At 36.9% G+C, this 23,943-nt stretch overlaps 1 protein-coding gene across 7 annotated transcripts in view; it reads left to right on the top strand.

Moving 5' to 3' along the window:
• Positions 1 to 23,943, top strand: part of MDFIC (MyoD family inhibitor domain containing) — a 53,008-nt gene that overhangs the window by 1,852 nt on the left and 27,213 nt on the right. For 3 of the 7 annotated variants that reach the window (XM_061373064.1, XM_061373061.1, XM_061373063.1), the window contains exons 2-3: positions 381 to 536; positions 10,803 to 10,934. In XM_061373064.1, the coding sequence (XP_061229048.1) occupies positions 446 to 536; positions 10,803 to 10,934 (223 nt within the window). In that variant the 5' untranslated portion in view covers positions 381 to 445. Of the gene's footprint in view, positions 1 to 10; positions 91 to 380; positions 537 to 9,226; positions 9,292 to 10,802; positions 10,935 to 16,618; positions 17,009 to 23,943 lie in introns of those variants that run through there. The other 4 variants (XM_061373062.1, XM_061373065.1, XM_061373067.1 and 1 more) reach the window with 4 other exon arrangements.

The raw sequence follows: 23,943 nt of genomic DNA, 5'->3' as shown, positions 1-23,943 counted from the left end.
CGCCGGGGCAACAGAACGGCAGCGGGAGGCGCGAAGTTCCCGCGGCGGGGGCGCGGAGGAGGGCCGGGCGGAGCGGGAGGAAATGCAGAGGTAGGGCGCGCCGCGCTGCCGGTCGCCTCCGACCGGGTCTCCCCCAACAGCCCGGCCCCGGGCACCCCCGACCGTCCGGCTGACAGCCCTCGGCCGCCCCCGCCCCGCAGCCGCCGCCCCCCGGCCCCGCGGGTGCTCGCAGCTGGGGGCGGGAGGCTCGCCCGCCGCAGCGCCGCGAAGTTGCCTCTGCTTCGTTGCTGTCCCTGCTCAGTTTCAGTCCCCCACCCCCGAGCCGCGAGTTTTCAGCACGAAATACATTAACGAGTGCTTTCGTTTGCTTGTTCCTTCAGGGTCGCGCGTTAGTTTTGTTGGAGGGGTGTGCAGGCTGTCTGTTACTCGGTGAGAGAGCTGGCAGATGTCCCAAGTGAGAGAACCTCTTCCTCCGGGGCCTGAAGGGCCAGAGCAAGCTCCGACTGAAAACAGCGCTTTGATCTCTCTCCCTCGAGGTAAGTTGCTTTAAAGTTTCTCTGTAATTGTTGCACCTTTTATTTGAATGATACATTTACGGATTTGTTTTGTGGGTTTTAACCCCTCTCTTTCTCCTCCTCCCCCTCCTCCCCTCTTCGGTAACTCTGTAACACCTCTTTAGAGTTTTAACCAGAAATTCCTATGTAGAAAAAAAAAAAAAGAAAAAGAAAAGAATAAATGCACTGTTGTGAGCACTGGTTTTCAGTACTTGACAAACTGCAGTCATTCAGAGGCAGATGCTGCTCCTTTAAAATCACTTTCTTGCTTCTCAGCTCTGTATTTGTGTTTAGAAGCTCTTTCCTGTAAAGCTCTTCCAGGTCTTGCAGTAGAATGAGAAAGGTTGTTCCAGGAGCAGGAACATTGTTCAAGTTGGAGGTCACTTTGCTGTTTTGTTCTTAGATTACTTTGTGATGCTTCAGTCGAAACCAATTTCTAGGAGTGTAAGCTTGTTTTGTGCCAGCTATTCAAAAGGTTGTTTGAAAGTACATTCATCTTGAAGAGAAGTTCTTTAAGTGATGTCTTGTTTGCATTTTCACAAAATACATTGATATTCTGATCACCTTTATATAGGGAAGCTTGACAAGGTGTAGTATAGGTTATCTGCAAGGTAGGGAAGTATGTTTGTTTCCTGTGTCCTGGTCTTTGAAGAGGAGACTTTTTTTTTTTTTTTCCAGTTTGCAACTACAATTTTGTTTTCCAGAATTCTGACAGGAGTTTAAAAAGTCTCTGAAGAACAGACAAATAAGCTTGTTCAAAAACTGTGACTTTATTCATAACTGGTTAACTGGAACAGCGCCTGGTAGCACAGTTGTGCAACTGTGGATTAAAGATGCAGTCTTGTTTTTGTAACTTGGAAAGTCAATAGCCGTGTGAAATGAAAACTGAAGACTCATTTGAGAAACCAGAAAGTATCCGTAGCTAAGTAAAAAATGTTCTGGCAGGGATACATATTAAATTGACTTATTGTTTGTTTTTTGTCTTAGAGAATGACTCATAACTTCTAAACAGTAAAAAGAAAATAAGAAAAATTATTAGATACAGAATATCAAGCATACAGAGCTGATCTGTTAGAATCATGTTTTTGTCAGAAACATCAATAGCTGTGATACATGTTTATTTTCAGTGTGTTGTTTTTATTTGACATGTGATCAGGTGGTCACGCTGGTTACATTCTGCATGTGGGCCATACATCCAAGTTACTGAAGTTGTAACTTAGTGAGCTAACTAGCCTGGAAAGTGGTCTCATTCTTACAGTGCCACTTTGAGTTTTCACTATAAAATAGTCTTATTCAGTACTTGCTGTTCCTTTTATGAAAAGTAAGGAAACAAATACTGATCTGTCCAGAGAAAAGTTATGTGCAGAAAATCCCAGTGACACAATTACAGCTCACAGCTGTTGAGGTGTAGGATTCTGAAATTACCTTCTCAGGGATCAGTAAGGTACAAAACAGTGTAATATATTGATTCAGGTTTGCTCATTGGCCACACCTTTCAAGGCACAGGCTCAATTTTAAACCATGTGTGTAGTTCATAGAAAGCCAAGGCTGTTTTGTGTTTTTTTTTCCAGAATTCATCACTCAAATATGTAATTTTTATTCTAATGAACTTAGGTTTAAGGATAGCTGTGGTTATTTGCTACTTTTTTCTAGCTTAAGTCTGTTGGGGAAATGGGGGTGGAAAGAGGAAGAGGTGAGTTCATAACATTTCCAGTCTATATTCCAGCATTTCTGTTGTCAGCTTTGCAGTGTGTAGTTACAGGGTAAGGTAGTCCAGATATTCCAGGACTGGAGATCTAAGATAGTATGTTTGGCACTTTCAACACCCCCTAATCTTCCTCTACTGCCCCCAGAACATCTGAAACTACACTGACTTCTCTAGAATTCATCAATAATTTTAAAAGCTGTGGTTGAAATTCATAGTACTTCTGGAAATAGGCTAGAGGTATTTGGAAAATTCTGCAATAATTTAAAATAATTGCTACTTTACTTAGATTCACCTCATTGTATTTATGCGATGACTCCATATATTTACAGTGAGGTACTTCAAATCTGTGGCCACCTAGAAATAAAGATTACTTAATCAGAGAAAACTGGCTTATGTTGTATGTATAATAAAGTATTAAGTGTATTCTAGTGAGAAAGAATTTTTGATTGATAACAGCATGCTGTAGTATGCTTTTAATATTTGTTTAACTGGTGTAGATACCTGAGAACAAACTTCTCTTCTGTAGTTCTGTGAGGTATCATCAAAACTTCCAGAGCTTCAAAGTGCTTCTTTTCTCTATCATGTAAATTCAGATGCTGAAGCCAAATTGTATTCTTCTGTGAAAGGAAAAGAGACTTCAGTTGAATTTTAAATATCCAACAAATAGCTATCCCACAACCTAATTAAAAAACCAGACAAAAGTAATAAGACTTAGGCAGATTGCAGGGATATGCATCAGTTGTGGATATGGTGAAAATTCTGGGTTGAGACATAGTTTGGCCTACAGATGTGGTGTGCTCTGGCTTTCGCAACTTTAAAGACTGCTACTTTAACCAGCATGCCCTCTCAACATATGCCCTGTCACTGTTCTTTGTTAGTTCATTATTGAATTAATGCATAAGTATTCCTGAGATTGTTGGACTTTGCCCCACCACAATTATGTGTGCCATGAGAGAGATCAAATGAAATCGTAGGGTCTTCTTTTGTGGCAATATGAGTACTTAATTTCAGTCTTTAAACCATTATCTGTGCCAATGGAGACTGTTGCTCTAAGGTACAGGCTACAGGTTTAAGCTAAAGTTTAACCTAATTTCTGCAAGCATTTAGTTATTTTTTCCACATCCTTCCCAAAGTGTAGCTCTACTTGTGCACCCTTGTTCAAGACCCTGCTCATGCCGTTTCTCTTCTATAGCTCCACAGGCCTTGAAACCAAATTGTGACTAGCTCATTGCACACCTGTGTGCTGTGCAATGTAGTCAGTGAATAGTGTAATCTCTACATTCAGACCACTTCAGTTTGGCTGTAATCAAGTATTTTCTTCACTGGTAGGTACCAAAAAAATGTCCCTAAGCAAGGAATTTGACGATTAGTGACCATTACCCTCTCTGCTTTAAGGAAAAGGTTTCATGTGTTAGAGGTCGTATCATGGTTATTGCCTGGGCTATGGGTTGACTTTTTTCATTAAGTCCTCTGCGTTTGGATAATCCATAGAATACAAGAGATAAATTCAGTGAACATGGAACCATTTAGAGAATCGGGCCATGTTTTTGACAATGGAGGACTGTCATCTCTAAAGTATTTGAAATGCTTTTACCTCTGCTTGTGTGTAACTAAGTGTAACCTAGAATAACAAGTGAATAATATTTAGCTTTCTCACTACTATTTACTACTGCTACTGCTACTACCCTCTTAATGAAATTGAGCCTGATAATTGCACTTTAACTATAAGAACTTCCTGATAACTCTTTAGATGATAGAAATCCACTAGATTTTTTCTATATATATACATATATATATATTTTTTTAAAATTTTAAATGGTGTGGGGAGGAGGATGGAGAAGTCCAGTAGAAATATTAAGGGTCAAGTTCTGTAAGAGACAGTTCTCTTTGGCACAAATCATGTCACTGGTGCTGGAGGGAGATGCAGTTCAGATTTAATGTCTGAAGAAACCATATTCAGCAGCTAATATCTCCATTCAGAAAAGTACAAAAAGCATGTACTCCTCTTCAAGAATATAATTCAAACCTCTTTATGTTTTCTGTGCTTAGCTGTTTTCAAGATGAGCACTAAAGGAACATGCTGACTAGATGAGATGGGGTGACAGAGGACTTACTGCAATGCACATTTGGACATTCTTGAGGCAGCGATTACTATCATCATAATTATTGCACTTTACCAGCAGTGCCTCAGTGTTATGAGTAATGGGTTTTTATTTTAACGGTTAACCAGTGCACTCAGATTACCCAAATTTACCAAATACTTCCTCTATATTTGTCTTGCTACTTGCAATCTGACAAGAGTTCAGTGAATCCATGTTAATTTGTTTCATTGCTGTCTCAGTCCTGAGAGATTTATTGAACGTTACTGACTAAAATACCTAAAACTTTCATAAGTGCCTAACTCTGGTTTGTCATAAAAATACACTTCTGCTTTCAGTTTCACGTTCATGCTGTTCCAGTTAAGTGATTCATGTCCACATGGGTGTGATAGACTTGTATTTCATCAAGTTGACTGTAAAGGTCTTGCATCAAATTTGAAATATTTCTGTTCCATCTCATAGGCTAATTTTATACCAGAATAATTCTTCTCAAATTCCATTCCAGGCCTTCAGAAGTTAGATTTCTCTTTGTTTTAAACACTTGTTTTTACCTACTAAGTTGCATCCAGCAACGAGTGTGTTATGCTAGTGTTTTCATTTGGATCAGCAATGCAGTTTTGAAATGAATCTCCTGTGCGCCCCTGGTTTGGTTTGCATTTTGGAGTGATCCTGGGGAGTGACCTGGACTGGATTCCTTTTGGACAGTATAATCTGAAAGATGCACTGCCGGAATGTGCCTAATGCACTCCAGCCACTAATAAGCCTGCAGCCTTTGAGATTAAATCTGAGAGCTAGTCCAAAGAAGAAAATCCCCTGCACAATATGGAATGTGTCCTTAAAATCAGCTCTTACTGTACAGGCCCACTTTTATTGGGTCATGCTATTGCTAATACCAAGTATTAGCATGCTAATGTTGAGCCAAGTATTGCTTAGCATTTAATGAGCAACTAGTTTTGTACACATGTGAAACATTTTGGATGATTAACATAAATTTATAACTGATCACATGACAAATAGTGTGATTATTTGTGAAGTTTTTGCTTCTGTATTTGACTTTCTTAATGCTTTTAATTAATTAATGCTGAGTACCTGTGTGCATATTGCTAGTAATTTTTAATTTATCATGAGTGAAATTTGTCTAGGGCTGCCAAACCTGTAGTACAGTCATAGCTGTTGTATAGCTTGCACCTGGAAAGTTCTGTGTAAGGGCTTTCCAAGAAGTTCAGTTGAATTGCTCTAATTTTAAGAGACTGATTTTTTTCAGTGGCATTTTGAAGCCACTGAAAGTTGCAGTAAGACATTTAAGTGAAAGTCATTGAAATAAACCAATTAGTTTTAAAACAAGCAAACATCTAAATGGATGCTTTCAACTCCATAATTTATGGATTATTAGTATTAAATTTAGATTGTACAATCAGTCATTAGTGAAATGAGATCATTTCAAGCAGATCATGAGCTGCAATAGTTACTGTATTACATGAACAGTGTAGTCGAACCTGTTATGTGAAATGCCTAAAAGTTTTAGGTTGCTAGTGGGTGTTGCTGTTACTGGTTGCATTGTGAAACCTGGTATTACTGCGATTCCTTTGTGCTGCTGTTGTGAACAGTGGAATTTTCGGTAAGAAAGAGCATCCTCAGTGGTTCCTTGCCAGCAAGGATATTAATGAACAAAGGAAGTGCTAGAAATGCAGTGTTTGTCACATGCTCTTCAGTCCCTCCCAACCGCTGTATGCTTGAGACAGAGAACCATACTGCTTCCTTTTGGAAATATTCCTCAACTTTGTTCCTTATAGGTCTACTTTCATGTTTGTTTGGGGGTTTTTGTGTGTGTGGGTTTTTTTGTTTTTTTCTTTTTTCTTTTTTCTTCCTGGGTTTTGTGGTTTGTTTTTGTTTTTGTTTTTTGTGGGGGGGTGTTTTTTGTGATTTCTGTGCTTTGAAGGACAAAATTCCATTTGGGATGGTTTAAACTTTGCCCATGTATATTTAAATCTGCCTCTGCTTGTTCAGGGACATCTCAGGCCTTCTGAGGATTCATGTTTACATTCCAGCAGCTGGGTCAAATTTAGGTGCATAAATAAGCTTTACCCTGTGCCTCAGCCATTCCTCCACCCTTAAACAGTAAAACTCTGGGGCTGTTTCTGACTCTGCATGTTTGCAGGTCACAATGACTACACTGTGCCAGCCCATTCTTCTTGCTCCTCTCTCCTTGATGAGAATGATGCACTCAGATTTCCAGAAGCCTTTCCCAGAAGTTACTTTTGATTTACTTGTTTGGTGCTGTCCACCACGTTTTTGGTGAAAAGAAGATGAACGTGTCATAGCAACAGAGCTTTCTATTGTTGCAGTGACAGGATTTTTAACTCATTTTACATTCACAGTTTCCCTGTGTCAATAGACAAACTCTAAACCTGTTTCTCAAGTCCAGTTTACCATGTTCCTAGTCAAGCAGTCTTACAATTCACATGCTTGGAAGAGATGGCTTAGTGAGTACATACGCTTATGTGTCATGCAATGAATAGAAATCAGCTGCCAATCATACTCGGAGGATGTGCAACCTATTTATTGTGGGCACTTGTTTCCATTTTTTTTGCGTGTTCAGAGATTGAATATTGCATAATTACTGATGCGTTAGGGCATGTTTCAACACTGAGACCCATTTCTGAGTCAGCTCAAGAGAGTGGGGTGTTTGGGAGAAGCTGAAGTGTGAATGGACAAGCACTTAGACAAAGACCTGAGTTCTTCCAGGTGTGTCCTGCAAATGTATATCCATTACCTATATATTTTGTATTTTTTATCAATTTTGTATGCTAATTTGATGTCCACTCAATACTCTCTATCAAAGAGGAAGATAGAATAAACATAGCTCTAAAAAGAAGGATATTCCACTGGGGTGTTGTAAGAAAATTTAAAAAATTAGTTTGAACTATATCCCAGCAACTTTATAAAAGCATAGAAGGAAGGATTGGAAAGGATTTAGAGAGATTGCCTTGTATACCCTTCTTGCCTAACTGTATCTAAGGCTTTCTTAGCAATTCTGTCTATTTGTTAAATTCTCTTTTTGAGAGGGCTGTTGTAATAGTAGCCTTGTTGCTGACCCAGACTACTGACAATGATCTGTTAGTCCAGGCTTGTGGAATCTATCAGTCATGATTCAAAGCATTATATGTAACAAGAAGCATATGCTCTAAACTAAAATGGGAGCTAACAATCAATGCTACAATAGTCTCAACAGTGAAAGCAAGTTTGATTCTATGAAATACATGTATTGCTGTGTAACTTTAAAAACAAATATAACAAGATTATTGTAAAATGAAAGCATATACTATAGAAGTGATTTATATATACTTTAATAATTCCAAGTAAAAAAAAAAATTCACTTATTTAATGAAATAGTAATTTTGAGATGTGATTAAACTTTTTTTTTTCATTAAGTGGCTTACCAATTGTCTGTAAATGATTTGGGCTGTTAACCATCTCAGTTCTATACTTTGCCACCATGTTGTATCTCTTCCTTATTGGAACCTTAAACTTGCATTGATCTGTATACAGAGTTTGTGCTCCTGCTTACCTTCAGGATGATTACTCTGTGTGGCTGTACACCACTCCTGCGTTTTTTTTGGCTAGAAGCTCTTCAGCCTGTTAGTTTAGCAGTGGTATGTAGCCACATGGGTTATTGGTCTGGGGGTGGTACGGTGGTAGGTAAAAAGACTATGTTGCTTTTGTGACGTAACTTGCGGTTTTGAAGAGAGATTGTATTTCTGCTTCAGCACTGCCAGACTCAGAACATAATGAGTCTTTTCTTTCCATTATTTGAACTGCTAGGAAGAGCATCTCTTTTTCTTCTTGGCTCTCAGTTTTGGAGGTTAATCACATGAGAGTGGAGGGGTCTATTAAAGGAAGCAGAAGCTAAAATACTAAGGAAGTATTACATAAAAATCCATAAAGTTAAGCTTGATTAAAACAGAGAAGTGATGTAGGTTTCTGTTATGCACATTCCTGGGGAAATCATGTGAATTACGTAGATCAAAGAATAGGTATTCAATTAATGTTAATTGTTATAAACTTCCTATCAAAATGGGTTGGTGTTCAATTGAAGCATTGTGGTTTTTTACTTTTAATGGTGCCATTTACTACTTTCTTGCTAACCATTATTATAATTTACAGTTGCTTGCAAATTAAATAATTATACCTGGCTGTTTACCATATCTGGCTAGAATAATAAAAGTACACATGAAAAATACATGTACAACCTTTAAGAAAAAAAAAAAAAAGAGAGAGAGAAAGATACTGAACCAAAACCAAGTAACCAAGCAGAGGAATGAAAACTAAATCCCTGTGAATAATGATGACTGTATTCCATACTCCTTTAGATTTCTTGGATAAAAATGTAATCTGGAACACTGAAAGACCCATAATATTAACATTAACATGAATGTTTCCTTAGGGCTATTCATTGTTTACTACAAGAAATAGTAGGGCTCTGCAAAGTCATATCCAAACTGTGTCCAGTAACTCTGCAGTTTTGTACTACCACTGTCTAGAAGATATTGTGGTAATCTTGGTAATGTTACTGCAATAAAGTAATTTGAGAGCAAAATCTCTTAAAACAGCTCATTTAAGCTTTCTCTATGTGGAAAACAGAGTTTTTACACTAGCTCTCTCCAGGACACTACTTATTTTCATTCAGTCTATTTCAGCACACTTTTCAGACATTTTTAAAGCTCATTTGCACCTAGTACATAACTGCACAGACAGAATCATCATACTTCAATGCAGTTTGATTTGTGTCTGATGCCTGTCAAAGGGCTTGAAAACTAGGGTTTTTTTGTTTGTTTGTTTGAGTTTTTTGAGTTTTTTTTTTTTTGTTTGTTTGTAAGATGAGTATCTAGGTATCATCAGGGCAAGATGCAAAACTCACTGAAGTCGATGGGTATCTTTCCAATTGCTTTAGTAACTATGCCAATCCCAGTGAAACTGTTCATTTCAGGACAGGCTTGAGGAAATATTGACAAGTTGTTGAAGAAATGGTGAGGGGAGGGAGGGTTGAGATAGAAGTACCACAGAGGTAGCTGGGTCAGATATTTCAGAGGTGGAAATTAATAGAAGGGGAGCAGCAGTGCTTGAAGGCACATGCTACTATACATACAATATGGCATATATTATTTTGAGTGATGTTCAGTGCTTCAATTTAATAGGGTAGATAACAAAGGCAGAAAGTTAGGATTTAAAATCAAACTGCTGCTGGCTACATAAAGAAACTAATTTTCAATATGTCGCAGGAGCAGTAAGTGTTTTTCCTGGGTTTCAGGACTGTAATCATTGCTTTGTTAGAGGATATGGTGTCATTACGTTGTGATTTATAAACATTCTTGTTTGAAACAAATAAATAGACCTGACAGACTTTTTCAACAGTTGCTCATTTAGATATACTGTAACTATCAAATTTTGCAAGTATATTAGAAAAAAAAGCTTAAGACAAAATGTTTAGTGTTTTACAGATCCCTTGAGTAAGTGATATAAACTGATAATCTGTCACTGTGAATAATGAACAAAGTAATTCCAGATTTGGAAGTGTTTCTTTCAATGCCCATAGGAAAAACCTGTAGCAATCAAGATCAGAAAGATTTGTGTACGTGAATTTGATTGCTAAAACATTAATGACAGTCAGAATGAAAGCTGTCACTTACCTTGGTTTGAGAAAATGCAGGTCTGTGTGTGTTAACTGGTGAAATCATCAAAACAACAAGATCTGCTATGTTGTGAAAAAAGTTGAAGAATCCCTCAAATAACCTTACCATGGAAATTTCCCAGCATCTTGTATCTACTTGGAGAGAAAAAATAATTTTTCCTTTCATCATAGGCTAAATGTTGACTTTTATTCAAAAATGGTTTTTAAAGGCTATTTTTTCAACAAAAAAAGGCGATTGTGTTATAATAAATTTTCAGAATATTTATACTTAGCAGTTTTGAAGTTTCAACAATATTTGTCTTTAATTATATTTCCAATTTTAAATAATAGAAAACAGACGTTTGTGGAATTCTTGTAGATTTTATAAGCCAGAGCCACATGTATGTGGGCAAAAAAAAAATAATGTTTTTTTTATGTGACAAAGCAATTCAAATTTTTATCTGTAAATGTTGTGGAAGGTAACTCAACATAAACAAACTGAACCATACCATGTGGTGGCAAACGCTGGTGAGTATTATTTTGCATGATTAAACATAATATGACTAAAAGACTTTCTTAAAATTTGCTCTGATCTAGACAAGAAAACAAATGGAAAATAAGCTTTATTAGGAATTATTTCTAAGGAAGCTACGTAACGGGCTGAGATGAGTTATATTTTATTCTTTCTTGGTTTAAATTTCCAAAGATGAGTTTTGTTCACATAGAGGAAAAACACCATAGAAACTAATACTTTAAAATTTCTTTTGACTTAGAAAAAGCAGACCAAGAGAATACTGCGGCAGGAGATAAAGACGTAAACCAGTCTTCCAGTAACCAAAGTGTACAGCCAGAGATACAAGACCAGTCCATCTGGGGAAATCGCACTGATGGTGACCTCATCAGAAGTAAGTATTTCCAGAGCAAATTGCTGCCACTTAAGCTTACTTTCGCAGTGGAACGGGATACTGCCTGTTGACTCTGTTAAATGTGTGTCAAATGCAATTGTGTTGCAACTATAATGCATGCCTACTGAGTTTATTTCCCAGAATGACTCCTGTCAGCATGTATAAACAGCGAGTTAAAAGAAAGGTGATTTGAGTGGTACAGTAGAATGTAGGCCTCTGTAGCATCTACATTTTAAAGCCTTATTGTTATATTCTTCTCTTACCATTCATCATGGTATTTTAGTAGGCACATGAGCTGCAGAATGCAGCTGTGCTGGGTGTTACCGCCCTTGATTTGTCAGGTTACACATTTAAGTGGCAGAGTAAACTATGCTGAGAGCAGTTGCTTCCAGATGCACTCGGTACTGGTCAGGTGTAAGTTTATGAAAAGTTTTTAATCCTAAAGCAGTTATGCCTTTCAAAACTATAGAATGCTGCAAGACAAGGTTTAGGCCTAAGATATGGAACTGTTTTTTTAATTAGTTTTTGAAAGTCCATGTTCCTAGTGTATGTCTTAGATGCTTTAAAACATGAAAAGAGATACAAGATTGTTCCCAATTTTGTCTTGAATTGGAGATCTTATGTTGTCCAAAAGATCATCCACAGTTGCACCCTCCTGAGGCAAAAATATTTCTGTCAACTGCCAGAGCTAATGCTACTTTAAAATTCTGTTGATGCTTGAACATTAGTTGCTCAAGGGAGGGGCTGCATGAGAAATTGTTCTCTAATTATAGGGTGTATTCAGAAAGCAAATGGACTAAATGCTGAGCAGTGAGCCAGCTCTTCGAGATCGTTGTCTGACCACACACTTTGGGGTCAGTATGCCTTTACACTGCACATGTACTACACTGTACGCAGTGGGGTAAATTCGTATTTCTGAACCCACTGTTGTCAATACTGGTGATTTTCTATGGAGTCACCTTTTTCTTTTTAGGTTTGTTTTGTTTGCTCATTTTTTAGTCTTACCTATGCATTCTACATGTGAACTTTGTGTTAGCGTTTGGAGTTCTTTTCAAACCTTAGTTAATCCTTTTTTCTAAATAATCCTCGTAGATACTTATACCCTTAATGTATTGAATACTTATCTAGATCCTCTACAGGAAATTAATTTAGCATGTCAGGTATTTATCTCACAATTTAATAATAATTCTTAAAGGACTCTAAAGAGGGAGAATTGTCCTGAACAGCTTCAGAGTTTACTTAATCCCAAAAGATTATTGTTTTAAACCTAACTGTCCCTGAACAAGTGATTTATTTGTGCTTGTGTTGAGGACATGGGAAGGTGCATGTATAGAACCTGCTGCTTTTGGAGTGGCCTCTTTCTCCTTCCCTCTTCCTAGAGCCTTTCTTATTCCTGGAACAGTGGGAAAGCAGATTTATCTTGTAACAGCTAGCACCATACCCGAGCTATGGAGGAAAGAACCAAGGATAGTAGGATGGTGCTGTTCTTCCTCTAATTTGTTCACCACAAGGACATATTGTAGTGGCTCTACTGGGAAAGAGGGAGAGGAAAAGATCATGTTTTTCAAGGTATAGTAGAAATCGCAGCAGACTGTGCAAGTCCCTCGTAAAGTGACTTGACAGTTCTGTGCAGTTGTATATCTGTGGTGACTGTGATGGGAGGCTTATCTGCTGCTGTATTAAAAACAAATATGAGGAACAAGGGCAAAGGCAGGGTAAAATCGAAGTGTAATGTACTGCTCCAGTGTGTACAGCTATGCTCCTCCTGGAGTTACTAGTCTTTTTACCTTTGATTTTATGAAAAGCAAGTTTAAGTGAAAGCTAGAAGTTTCTAAACCTCCTGGTCTTAATAACTCCTGGTCTTAATAACTCCTGGTCTTAATAACTCCTGGTCTTAATAACTAAGTTTTGTGTAGTAGTGGCTTTACTATGGGATATGTTTGAGTAGCTGCTATGGCGCAACCCTGTCTTTGTTTCAAATTAATGATTTCTTTTAACCTTTAATGTTAATGATTTCTAGATGGAAGGAACAAAAATGATGAACTTAAAACAGCTTCTTTTCTTTTTTTGGAGGCTGTCGCCATGAGTAGGGAAGTCTGTTCTACTTAAAAGAACTGAAGAACACTGGCTCAGTTACAAGTACTTCTTGTAGTCTGCAGGAGTTTAACAAGTCAATCTACTTCATAACTCAAGTTTGAAAGATAGAACAAGGAGAGCAAAGAGAAGCTTGTTTATCACAATATTACTTAGGCATTTCATCTAAAATAACAAGTATCATAGCTCATAATGTCTGTGATTCAATCAGATCTATTACCCCACTAGACTAAAGTTTGCAGAATGCTGCATATTGAAAGAAGCTTGAGGTTAGAAATAAAATGTTTTGATCATTATGGTATATTTAAAACCCCTTTAAATTGTTTTAGACAAGTCATACTTCGATTTTCTCAGGTATTAACAACCATTCACTATCCTAATAAGTCAGTTTCTTTTTTCCCATACAGATTGTTTTCCACCCCCACAGTTGATACATACTCCATTTGTTAGCCTTATTTTTCACTTTATAAATATTTCCAGTATTTTATTTCCAAGGTTTTCTTTGTTTGCAGCTGTTTTATCCTGCTGTTATATGGAAGTAGATTAATCAGTCAGTTTTATTGGCACACCAACAACGAAGTCCAGTGTTAGAGGCTCTGTAATGACTTCATTATGTATGATTTCTCATTTGCACTTGTGAACTCAGTTTACCAGGCAACATCAATAAAATAAAATGCTGCTCCCGTTTTCCACAGTATGACGTTTTCAGTTCACCTTGCTCTGCCCCTGCAGTCCTTTTCTCAACCCCCCTTTTTTAATTTCTAGATTGAGATTTCTCCAGATTAGGTCTTTCTCACCTCCTTTAGAGCATCCCTTCTCTCCCCCCAAATGGAAAAGCTCATAATACCCTGGGTAAATGGGTAATCTTATGGGAAGCTTCAACCAAGGAATTAATTGTTTTTGAGAGAGCTTGAGAGTCAAAAGGTTACAGTGTACTGCTATATAGGCAGGGAATAGCTAAATGAGAAAAAACGGTTATATTACCTTTCTGTATTAATTGTTAATGCACTTGCATGACTGTTACTGGAATACTGTGTTCAATTGGAGAAGGGTGAGGGGAGAACCACAGATATCTCAGGAATGACTGGAGTAGTTGAAAATATGCCTTATTGTGGAAAACCACCTAGAATTAAATCTGTTTAGTGTTAACAAGGGAGTAAAGAGGCCCTTGTCTAGTTACTAAGAAGCATGATACCACAAAACACAGAAATATGTTAAGACAACTCATTAACTGAAGCAGACAAAGGGAGAACGATGTAATGCCTGGAAGTTCAGTTAGGCTAGAAATCAGGTGTATGTTTTTAACAGAGAATTTAAGTACAGGAAGACCTGCCAAATATGTGGTGGTCCTAGATGTGTTAAATTGGCTTTCTTCTTCACAAGGTGGCCATTGCTATCTGTATCCTTCAATTTTAGAACCTGAGTCAGGAAGAGTCTCTTTGTCATAGTGATTCCTCCAAACTGGCATAACCTCTATATTTTTCAGCTCAGGTATTCAAGGCAACATTGAGACCTATTCCTTTCCATTCACAGATGCACACATATTTTGTATGTTATTGCAGGCTGTAGAGGTTCTGCTTTTCAAAAGACCTTAGCCTTAGAATCACTCCATCTGCTTTTCCTTCTTTGTCAATGCATTTTAAATATCTGCAAACACCTTCTGCTTATTTTCATTATATGATCTGGTGGCTTGTAGTGGAGATGTTCTGCTTCTGTTATCACTCAGATTTGGCAAGTGAGGAAGTGTGGATGTTAAAACATGCAGTTGAGTAACTAGTGGCTATAGAAATGAAGCCATGGGTGGTTTTGCTTCTCCATGTTACCACAATGCCCTGCTTTGTTCTTTGGGAAAGGTTAGGGATCATTTTTGCTCTTTTTTAAAAAAAAAAACAACAAAAAAACCCCCAAAAAACATAAAGGTGAGTTTCAGAATACTTAGGCAGAATTTTTACAGAGGGTACTAGGTTATCATCAGTGTGTTCTGTTATGCAGGGGAAAAAATGTTTAGGAGGGAAGAAAATGCCAGTCTTGAACACTATTTGCTTGTGAGGATTTAATCTCCTTTCTGGGTTTCAAGCAGGACCTTAGCTATGTGATATTTAAGAAAACAAAAAACATCTACCATAGATTCAAATTGTCATTAATAATTGATTAATAATAATCCAATTCTCAAGATTAAATACCTAAAATATGCCCATGTTTTACAGATAGAAAGGTCATTGCTATCCATCATTTCCTAGCTTCAATTGCCTCTCTCTCCTCCATGAAACACCCGCCTGATAAGAGTGGTTCTTCAGAGAAAGGGATGCTTCATTCAGATCAGTGGGGATTAAACAATTTTACATGTTCTTGTGCCCACTATTTTATTACGTTCTTTCTTGTGTTTTATTTAAATGTAAACCTAGGTATTCTAATATTTTTGTTTTCTATATTTTTATGTTTACATTTTTACTTTTAATTTACTATTAAATAAATAAAGACTTTATTTAATTTTAACATCTGGAGATTCCCTTTTCTCTTTGGCTAAGTGACTGATTTCTGTAGTTTAAATTACGCAGTTTGGGTTTGGGACTTTTTTCCAAGAAAATGAAGATAATCTGCTGTTAGAACCGTTCTTTTTGTTTGATATTAATCTATATTTATCTAATTTATGGTGCAGAGTCATCTTACAGTTATTGTGATTTCAGTTGCCTTTTTAATTCTATCTATAAAATACTGCACAGAGATTGAAGTAACTTAAATGGTTCTCTTGAAAGCTAGAAAGTATGATAGTCTTCTTGCAGTGTAACTGAGCGTGTGAGTACAGAAATTGTGCAGAATAGATTAATGGAAATTATTCAAAATATATTGCTAAATTTGAAAGGTGTATTCTTTTAGTTAAAAAAGTGATTTATATACAATATTCCAAATATGCCCAGGTATAAAAAACTGCAAACCTATGAATGAAAAAAAACTTTAATCAGTTCAATACTTAACTACAGGAATGCAGTATTTGATATTTAGATCCTTCTTTAAAAAGGATAAATCTTTGAGGAATCTGGCCAGTAGAAGGAAGAGAGATGTAAAGGCCTTCCTTAAGAACTCCTCCCAGAGAGATTTTCTAATCCTCTCCCAAGCATAGAACTAGCCTGTGTTACTTCTGTTTCTCCCTCTGACCTGGCAGATCTCATACTACTTCTGTTCCAAAAGTCCTCTGATAACTCCGCTCATGTCTCCTGAGGAGCCTGATGTTTTTAATTTCTTCCCAACCAGCTGTAAATGACTGACAACACAAGCATTTTTGCAAACATTCTTTAAAAATATTGTGCATGAGCTAGTCCCTTAGCACAACACAGGAGATGTGATTTATTATAATAGTTTTGTTACTGGTTCTGCTGGGAAAGAGTTAATTTTCTTTGGAGCTGCCTACCAGGGTTATGCCGTGGCAAGTTTTCAGCCACTAAATAGTGAACTATGACTTTGATTATATAAACTGGAAGAAAGTTACCTGTGTTGTAGAGCATATTCAGAGTACTCATGCCAGTCAAGATAAAGCATCTCATAAAGGTGGTAGTGAAAATTATGCTGTTTAACAAAATTTTGGAATTCAGTTGGCTTACAGGCAGGTCAGTGTGCTGTGTGCATCAGAAGTACTAAGGCCTGTGAAAGACCCATGGATTTACTCCTACTGATGATACACCAGTTGAAGCTGAGGAGAAAAATGAGCAACAGTACATTAGCAGTGGGCTGAGAAATACAATTGAAAAGTCAGAAGCCAGTGCTATCAGAATACCAAGAGATCAAACATTTTCAGTATTCCAGATGGACTAATCAGGGTTTGCAGCTTGTGCACACATACTCAACTGGAGCTCATGTTTGCTACTGTTCATCTGAGTCTTGATGATTCAGCTGGGCTTGTTTAGATTTCCCTCCCCTTTTTTTTAAATGGATAAAGATGACACACTCTTTCCAGTGTTTGCCTGGAAGACTTCTGCAGAAAGGTAGACCTTTTCTTGTTGAAAGTGTATCCATCTCACCACTTTCATTTCCCCTAGGAATTTCTGGGATCAAATCTCTCAGTTGAGAGGGAAATTCACACCTCGTTGTTGCACAACCATAGCATTTAAATTTAATTTTCATTTCACCATCTCTTGGGCAAAGAGTCTTTTTCACAGGTAGCTGTATCCTTACAGTTAGTCTTCAAAGACTTGGTCCTTGGTGTTTACAGAAGATATCTGTGGAAAGACACATGTGTTGCTTAATTAGTAGTCCCTTATAAACAGAGCTGCTGTGGGATGCAGATGTTTTCTGTGTAGCCTCTTCCCTTCAAATCTGGATTGAATGTTTTGAAGCAATACAGTTAATGATGGACTGCAAAGGGTGAGGAATTTGTATACTCTATGGTGACTTCATGTGGAGAAATAAACTTACTGTTGTTGATCCATTTACAGAACAGTAGTCAAACTTCAGTGAGAACTTTCAACTGCACCAGATGACTGTAAGATAGGTGCATGTATTCTGCATATCACTAGTAGATAGAATTACCTGAAGCCTTTCATTTTCTATGTTACCTTACTTCTGACTTTCACAACATCTGAATTTGTGGTCTGAGGCTGGGGGAGTTTGAATGGCAATAATCATCAGTAGCAGAAAAAGGTGAAATTCTTCAAGTAGTGTGAAGATTACTGTGCTTGTTGTGTTTGAGCCTGAAGTAAACTGTATCTTAATTTCAGAATACTTTCCTGTGTTGTATTGGTACTGTCTCAGAATTAATGTGCTGTTTTGCCTAGATTGGAAAGAATATTTATGTTCTTTTCCTGATTAGTTCCTCTTATAGGGGAAAATATACAATATATTTGTAGTAGTTCCTTAAAAAGGAAGAGTAATAAAATTCTAACTGTGTTCTATGTGAAATATTACCCTACAACACCAATGAGTCAGTGTGGTTTCAGTCTGCTATTTTCTGTGCTATTGGTATTCAGTAAGCCATTTTTAGCAAACACCAAATTACAAAGTGTGCAAAAGTATAATCATGCAACTTGTACTTTTAGGAACCTGCTTCTGGCAAGGATGTTTTAAGCTTATAACATGACAAAAACTGTCTTAGTTTTTCTGATTAAAATCTTATTTTACATTTGCTATTGTGTATGTGGAATACCTGGAGTAGTTTATACTGCTGAAAAGTAGTACTGTATATTCTGTGTACATCAAAATGATTAATTCTTCAAAATTTAGAGAGTAAATAGTTTTTAATCTTTCAAATATTGTATTTACTGGTAAAAAAATGGAAGATGAAGGGAGGCTTATGGTCACAGCAGAAGGCTTAGCCAAGTAATTATGGTTAAATATTTTTCTTCTTTAAATAGCTATCCAGAGGAAAGAAAGGTCTGAATACTACTTGTTCTGCATTCTGGTAATATCTGCAGTGCAAAAGTAGCCACAAGTACCTTTCCCTGAAGGTATTTTTGTAAAGGACAAGGAAAAACAGGAGCTTATGACCTATTTACGTGTTGTTGTGGTGCTAGTGCTGGTGTTTTTTTGTTTTCCCTAAAACAAAAATTATTCATGATCCAAACCCAAAAATTTCCTTTGAAAAACATTCAAATGTCAAACAGCTGTGGTCACTTGGGCTATTTCTAATACTGGTTTTGTTAATTCATTATACTGATCAGGTAGGCCTCCAAAAATAGAGGTTTGGTTTAAGAGAATAATGAATTATTTGCCACCTGAGTCTTAACTATTTTTAATTAAACAGTAGTGTTCTGGCATGTGAGAAACAGGTTTTTGCATGGAAACTATGCTTGTAATTTTTGATCATGAAATGCAAACCCATGGCATTCTGACACCGAGAGGTTTCAAATTTGGAAGTTTATGTCTGGACCCATGAAATTTAGAGGCTTAAATTTTTCCTTTCAAACCTGTTTTCCTCAAATTCTATGCAGTATGTCAACTATCATGTTATTACTTTAATCTGAAGCTATAAATATTATGATACTTGTTTAGAGAAAATTGTAAGATTTAGCAACGCTAGTGTTAATTAGAGCAGAATTTCAACTGAGAGGTTATTTCCTCTTGCAGAAGTTCTTCAAGCCTAAGTGAGTTTTATTGATTTATAGCTTAGACTTAAGGTGGTATAATGTTTGCATAAAATGTTATGAAGTTTACTTTTGAGACAAATCAAGTAGAGCAAGCTGTTAGGCAAGCCTATAAGATACGTGGCCTTTGAGTCAGATTTAACCTTCAGGACAAGTTTTTGCCCCTGAGATACAGCATAAGCTGTTTGCCCATTCCTCAGCAGAGCAAGAGCAAGTCCGCCTTCAAGTATGGGTAGCTCTGAGATGCATCTTTCTTCAGAAACTAAAGCTCTTAGCCAGGTAGAAGGCGTGTACCCTTTCCTTTTTTCTTTATTAGGACAAATTTGTAATTTAACTGCATTCTGCCAAGTTAAAATAAAACTCACGTTTTAACAGAAAAGCAATGAAAGATTATTATGTTTACCAAAATCGGCCATAAGAGCAGTGTCAAACCAGACTGAACATCTTTTTCGTCAGCCCAACTCAGACAATCAGGAGATGAATGATGAATACTCTTTTTGTTTGAATTTCAAAATAAAGGAAGCAGTAAGCTTTGGTGAGAAGATTTGGGATCATCCTGCTTGGGAAGGATTGTCTGAGTGATTAAACTGAGTTTTTCACAAGGTGATATAAAAAAAATAATAATACATATTTGTGTGGCACAGCAGGGTATGGAGCTAACTTTGGGGTAATGCACATGTACTTGTCATATATGTGATTTTACTGAATTACACCAGCTCATCTAACAATTTAGTATTTCCTAGCTCACTTTGTAACTGTAACTTTATAAAGTATTTCCCTGGTATATATTCTTTTTATTGTGTGCTGAGTTTTTAGTGATAAGTCCATAGCATATTTATGATGTAAAATCAGTATTGAGAAATATTTTTATATGGGAATAGATCTTTCAGTGGGACTCTGCACTAATCATTCTATAAAGTATCTAGCAGAGTAAGTTCATGCATCTGAATAAGTTAGAAAGATCTACATGTTTCAAAGCAGTTCTCATCACAGCCATTTTGTAAACAGTTCTGTCCTGATCAAAGACTTTGAAATTTGAAACTAGTATGAGTTTTGTATTCACAACAAATAAGACAGTGTTTGCCTTTGGAAAGGTATCGAAGGGAACAACCAACACACAACACCATTTTAAAGGAGGAATTCTAATAAGTTACCTTTTTTTTTTCTTTTTCCCCCTCCCTTCCTCTTCTTGTTCCTTTCCTTTGACTGTTACTTCTTCTATTTCTCTATCTACTTGATTTTCTGATTCCCATCAGTAGGGTAGTGTTATACCTGATGAATCTTTTCCCTACAATTTATTCAATAAATTAAATCTTAATTTTAAATAGTTTACTGTTTGTTTTTGTCCATTTGTATATTGCATAGTATCCACTACTCTAGCTCTGTGAGAAGAGCCACATAATGGAGAGACCTCACTTGCTGTGCTGTGCTCCCTCCTTGAACCTGGCAAAACAACCTCTTTGAAAATAACCTGGCAATAGCTCTCTTTTGTTATAAGGTGACCAGGGATTCTGCTAGGATAGCTGGAATAGGACAAGAAATTTAGGTCTCATTAGCAGTAGTTTGTTGGGTATTTGTAGAACAGGTCCTTATGGAAAAGGTGAGAAAAGTTGTTTGATAGCATAGGCAAGGTTCCTGTAGAATAATCCACTTTGCTCTGAAAACCTGAAGGCAGAGTTAGATACCCATTTCACAATGACTGTAACATAATGGCATGTGAAGGTTTTGATTGGTAAAAAAAGAATCCTTTAGAAATTAGGATAATTTTGGAATAAAGTATATGGATTGCTGATACAATAGAAAGAGAAGTGGTGGTTATCTTGGTAGAGTCAAACTTGGAAGAGTGTTTAAGATTTGATCCTATTCGCAATAAATGGTTCTACGTCCCCTCCCCCATATTTATTTTATAAAGTAAAAAAAGACTGACCCATCCTTATTATAGTTACTATCTCTAAGCCATCTTTCTCTTTTCTGTTTGTATAATTTTCTCTAGTCCCCCTTTCCCTCTTTTTTGTTTGTTTAAACACTCCTTTTTCCTGTTTCCCCACTTTTTACAGTTATGTACTTGTAAGCAATGACAGCAGGGTTGTTCTTAGAGTCTGACTGGAAATGTTTTTAAAGTGCCTCAGTATAAAGGACTGTTCAGTTCAGCTTCTGTGTGTTAACATCAACATTTAAGCTATTTTGTAAGTAGCAGTGAACCTTGTTATTAGAATGATTATTTTGACTACTGGAAAATTAACAGTAAATTAAACATTATGAAAAGAAACTGTGTATTCAGAGAAAACAAAACAACTGTTAAATATTACAGCACACTATGAAAATCTTAGCTTCTGGAGTCGTGATAGTGTGAGATTTAATTTTTTGTAAAATAAACAAAAAATTAACCTGGTCTTAGTCTGTAAGTACTGACAAAAGCTGACAGTTAAAGACTTGAAAGTAACAATGCCAATAAAAAGGATGTATTTAAAAAGAAACTTTTGAAGATTTTTGAGTAGTTTGGATGGCAGTACCATACTAATCAGAAACAAGGAATTTTGTCTTGATTAATATATCACTAATTAAATATAAGCTGGTAGGGAGATGTTTCCGTTGTGAGCTGTTAATTCCAGAAGCCTGAGAAAATGGTATGGCCTAATAAAATATAGCTAGTTGTGCTAAAGGAACAGTAAAGAAAAGGGTGCTGGAATTAACTGCAAGTGGCATGGCTATCATAGCAGTGCAAATAAAATGGCAGATGGCATGAATCTTTAGTAGAGTGGATAAGGGTGCATAAAAAACAGTGCAGTTCTGTCCTTTTGGCACTTGTTTGAATGATTTCCTAAGGGCTTTTTTGTTCAGGGCCAAGAAATGCAAGAAGTGAGGCTGAGATGTTTCCCAAGCAAGGAACAGCTGCACAGCACAAAGGGATGGAGGCAGCAGTTTGGCTCACCCATAGCCAGCCTGTCGAGCCGCTGTTGTTCATGGTGACACAAATGCTTTTGTGGGGCTGAAGGCTTGTGTAAGCAGTGACGAAAGGTTGTTTGCATGTGATGTAGTTGCTGTCTTTGCTATAAGACAAGGTTTGCTGCTGCACTTTGGGTCTTTTAGGGTAAGAGGAGCTTGCTGCCTCAGCTGTGACTTTTTAAAGCTTTTGAATTGTAAAAGGACAAAAAAAAGTAACTGTAAATTCTAAATGTTGTTTCTTTCCTGTAAAATCCTTAAGCATATTTGCAAAATGGTTTTATATGTAGAAATTTATACTTTTCAGTATTATGAATAACATTAACATACCACAGATTTCACTGCTGTGTCTACTCCATTGAAAGAAATAAGCAATGGTGATTAGTGGAGAAGGATTGTCTTTACCTCTGCAAATAAAGGGAAGTATGTCTTCTAAATAAGACAAAACAAGATTTTCAGAAAAAAAGATCCCCATTGCAAGAAGCACTGATTCAAAGCATGGGCCTTGTCCAAATTTAAATGCTACTCAGAAGTATTTTAAACAGAGGGTGAACTAAATAAAATTCAGTGGGCCAATTTGTATAGTTTTATGAGTTGGAAGAAAGATTTGTTATATTTTTAGTAAAGAATTAAAACGGTTCCATGTGTAATATTGAATGCCTTTAAGCATGTTGAAATAAGAATACTCTCTTTCTGTATGTTAGAGATAAAAACCAGTTTTCTGCTGCTATTCAGTCAGTTCTGCAGTATAAGGACTTGCAGGTACTACTCGCCTCTACTATATTGAAATAGTTTGGGCATAATAATTTCATAGAGATTTTTATCTTATTTCATGAGTCGAGTGGAGAATCAGAATTTTAACTCAGTTGTGGATGAAAGAAAAAGGTTTTACAGGTAATTTTGTCTTGTTAAGACAATTTATCTCTTTCTTCAGATAACCTGGTGCTTTTTCCTTTGCATTAATGCATTTGTTTCTCTGAATTTCTATGCTTGTAGCTGTTGGTCACTGATGTGACACTGTATTTTTGCAGCAGGGCAGATTTGTAACTGCCTGGCTCAGGTATCAGAGCTCTCTTGTGAATTGTTTGAGCAGCTTATGCTTTGCTTCCTTTCAGGAAACTAAGTGCATCATTTTTTACAGGAAGTTCGGTCTTCACCAGGCATGGACAGCAATCTGACTTTTGCACTGTTCTAAGGGATGTGTGCGTGATCAGCAGGCAAAAATTCATTTAGCAGCTTTTGTTTGTTGGTTTGGTTTTTTTACTATACTGAATTCATGTAATGGAGGTCATGTGTGAAAGCTTGGCCAGGATGGGTGGGTTTGTCCAGCTGAGTCAGAAAGAGGACTTCCTGTGTCATTTTGGTAGAATACAGTAAATAAGAAGCAAGGAAAAAACATTTTCCTGTGTGCTAAGTCTTGGTGACAATGATTAGGTGTTAAGCACATTCAGCTTTGAATTGAACACACCAATCTCTTAGCTGATAAAATTTTGCACTCTGAAATACAACGTTCCCTTTCTCTTCAATATATGAAGCTACTGTTTCAGTGTAAAATTGCCTGTGGGGTGGGGAAGGGACAAGGCAGTGAGCTCTGATGCAGAAATGCAGCCTTCAGTCCATGGTTGCTTGCAATTTTGAATTTAAGTAAGGAAAAAGAGAATGTAGTTTTTTTAAGGACTCTGATAAGAAGACTTTGAAGGTGTATTCTCAAGAATCTGCTTTGTACAGCTTGCATAAAAACATTTCAGGTGAGACTGTAACATACCTCTTCAAGGTGCGCCAAAACAGTTTGAAAAAAGGAAAAGGAGCTCTCATTTCATCTTAATGCCAAACTGCTGCATTAGTGGCATAAAGCAGCCCAAGACCCAGCTTATGATAGTTTTGCCTGGACTTCCTGT

The sequence above is a fragment of the Neopsephotus bourkii genome, unplaced genomic scaffold (genome assembly GCF_033783945.1).
Source record: "Neopsephotus bourkii isolate Nb327-2 ecotype Australia unplaced genomic scaffold, CSIRO-AGI_Nbou_v1 NB_1624, whole genome shotgun sequence".
Taxonomy (NCBI): Eukaryota; Metazoa; Chordata; class Aves; order Psittaciformes; family Psittacidae; genus Neopsephotus; species Neopsephotus bourkii.
Note: the sequence above shows the minus strand (reverse complement) of the source record. Positions and strands in the feature narration are given on the sequence as shown.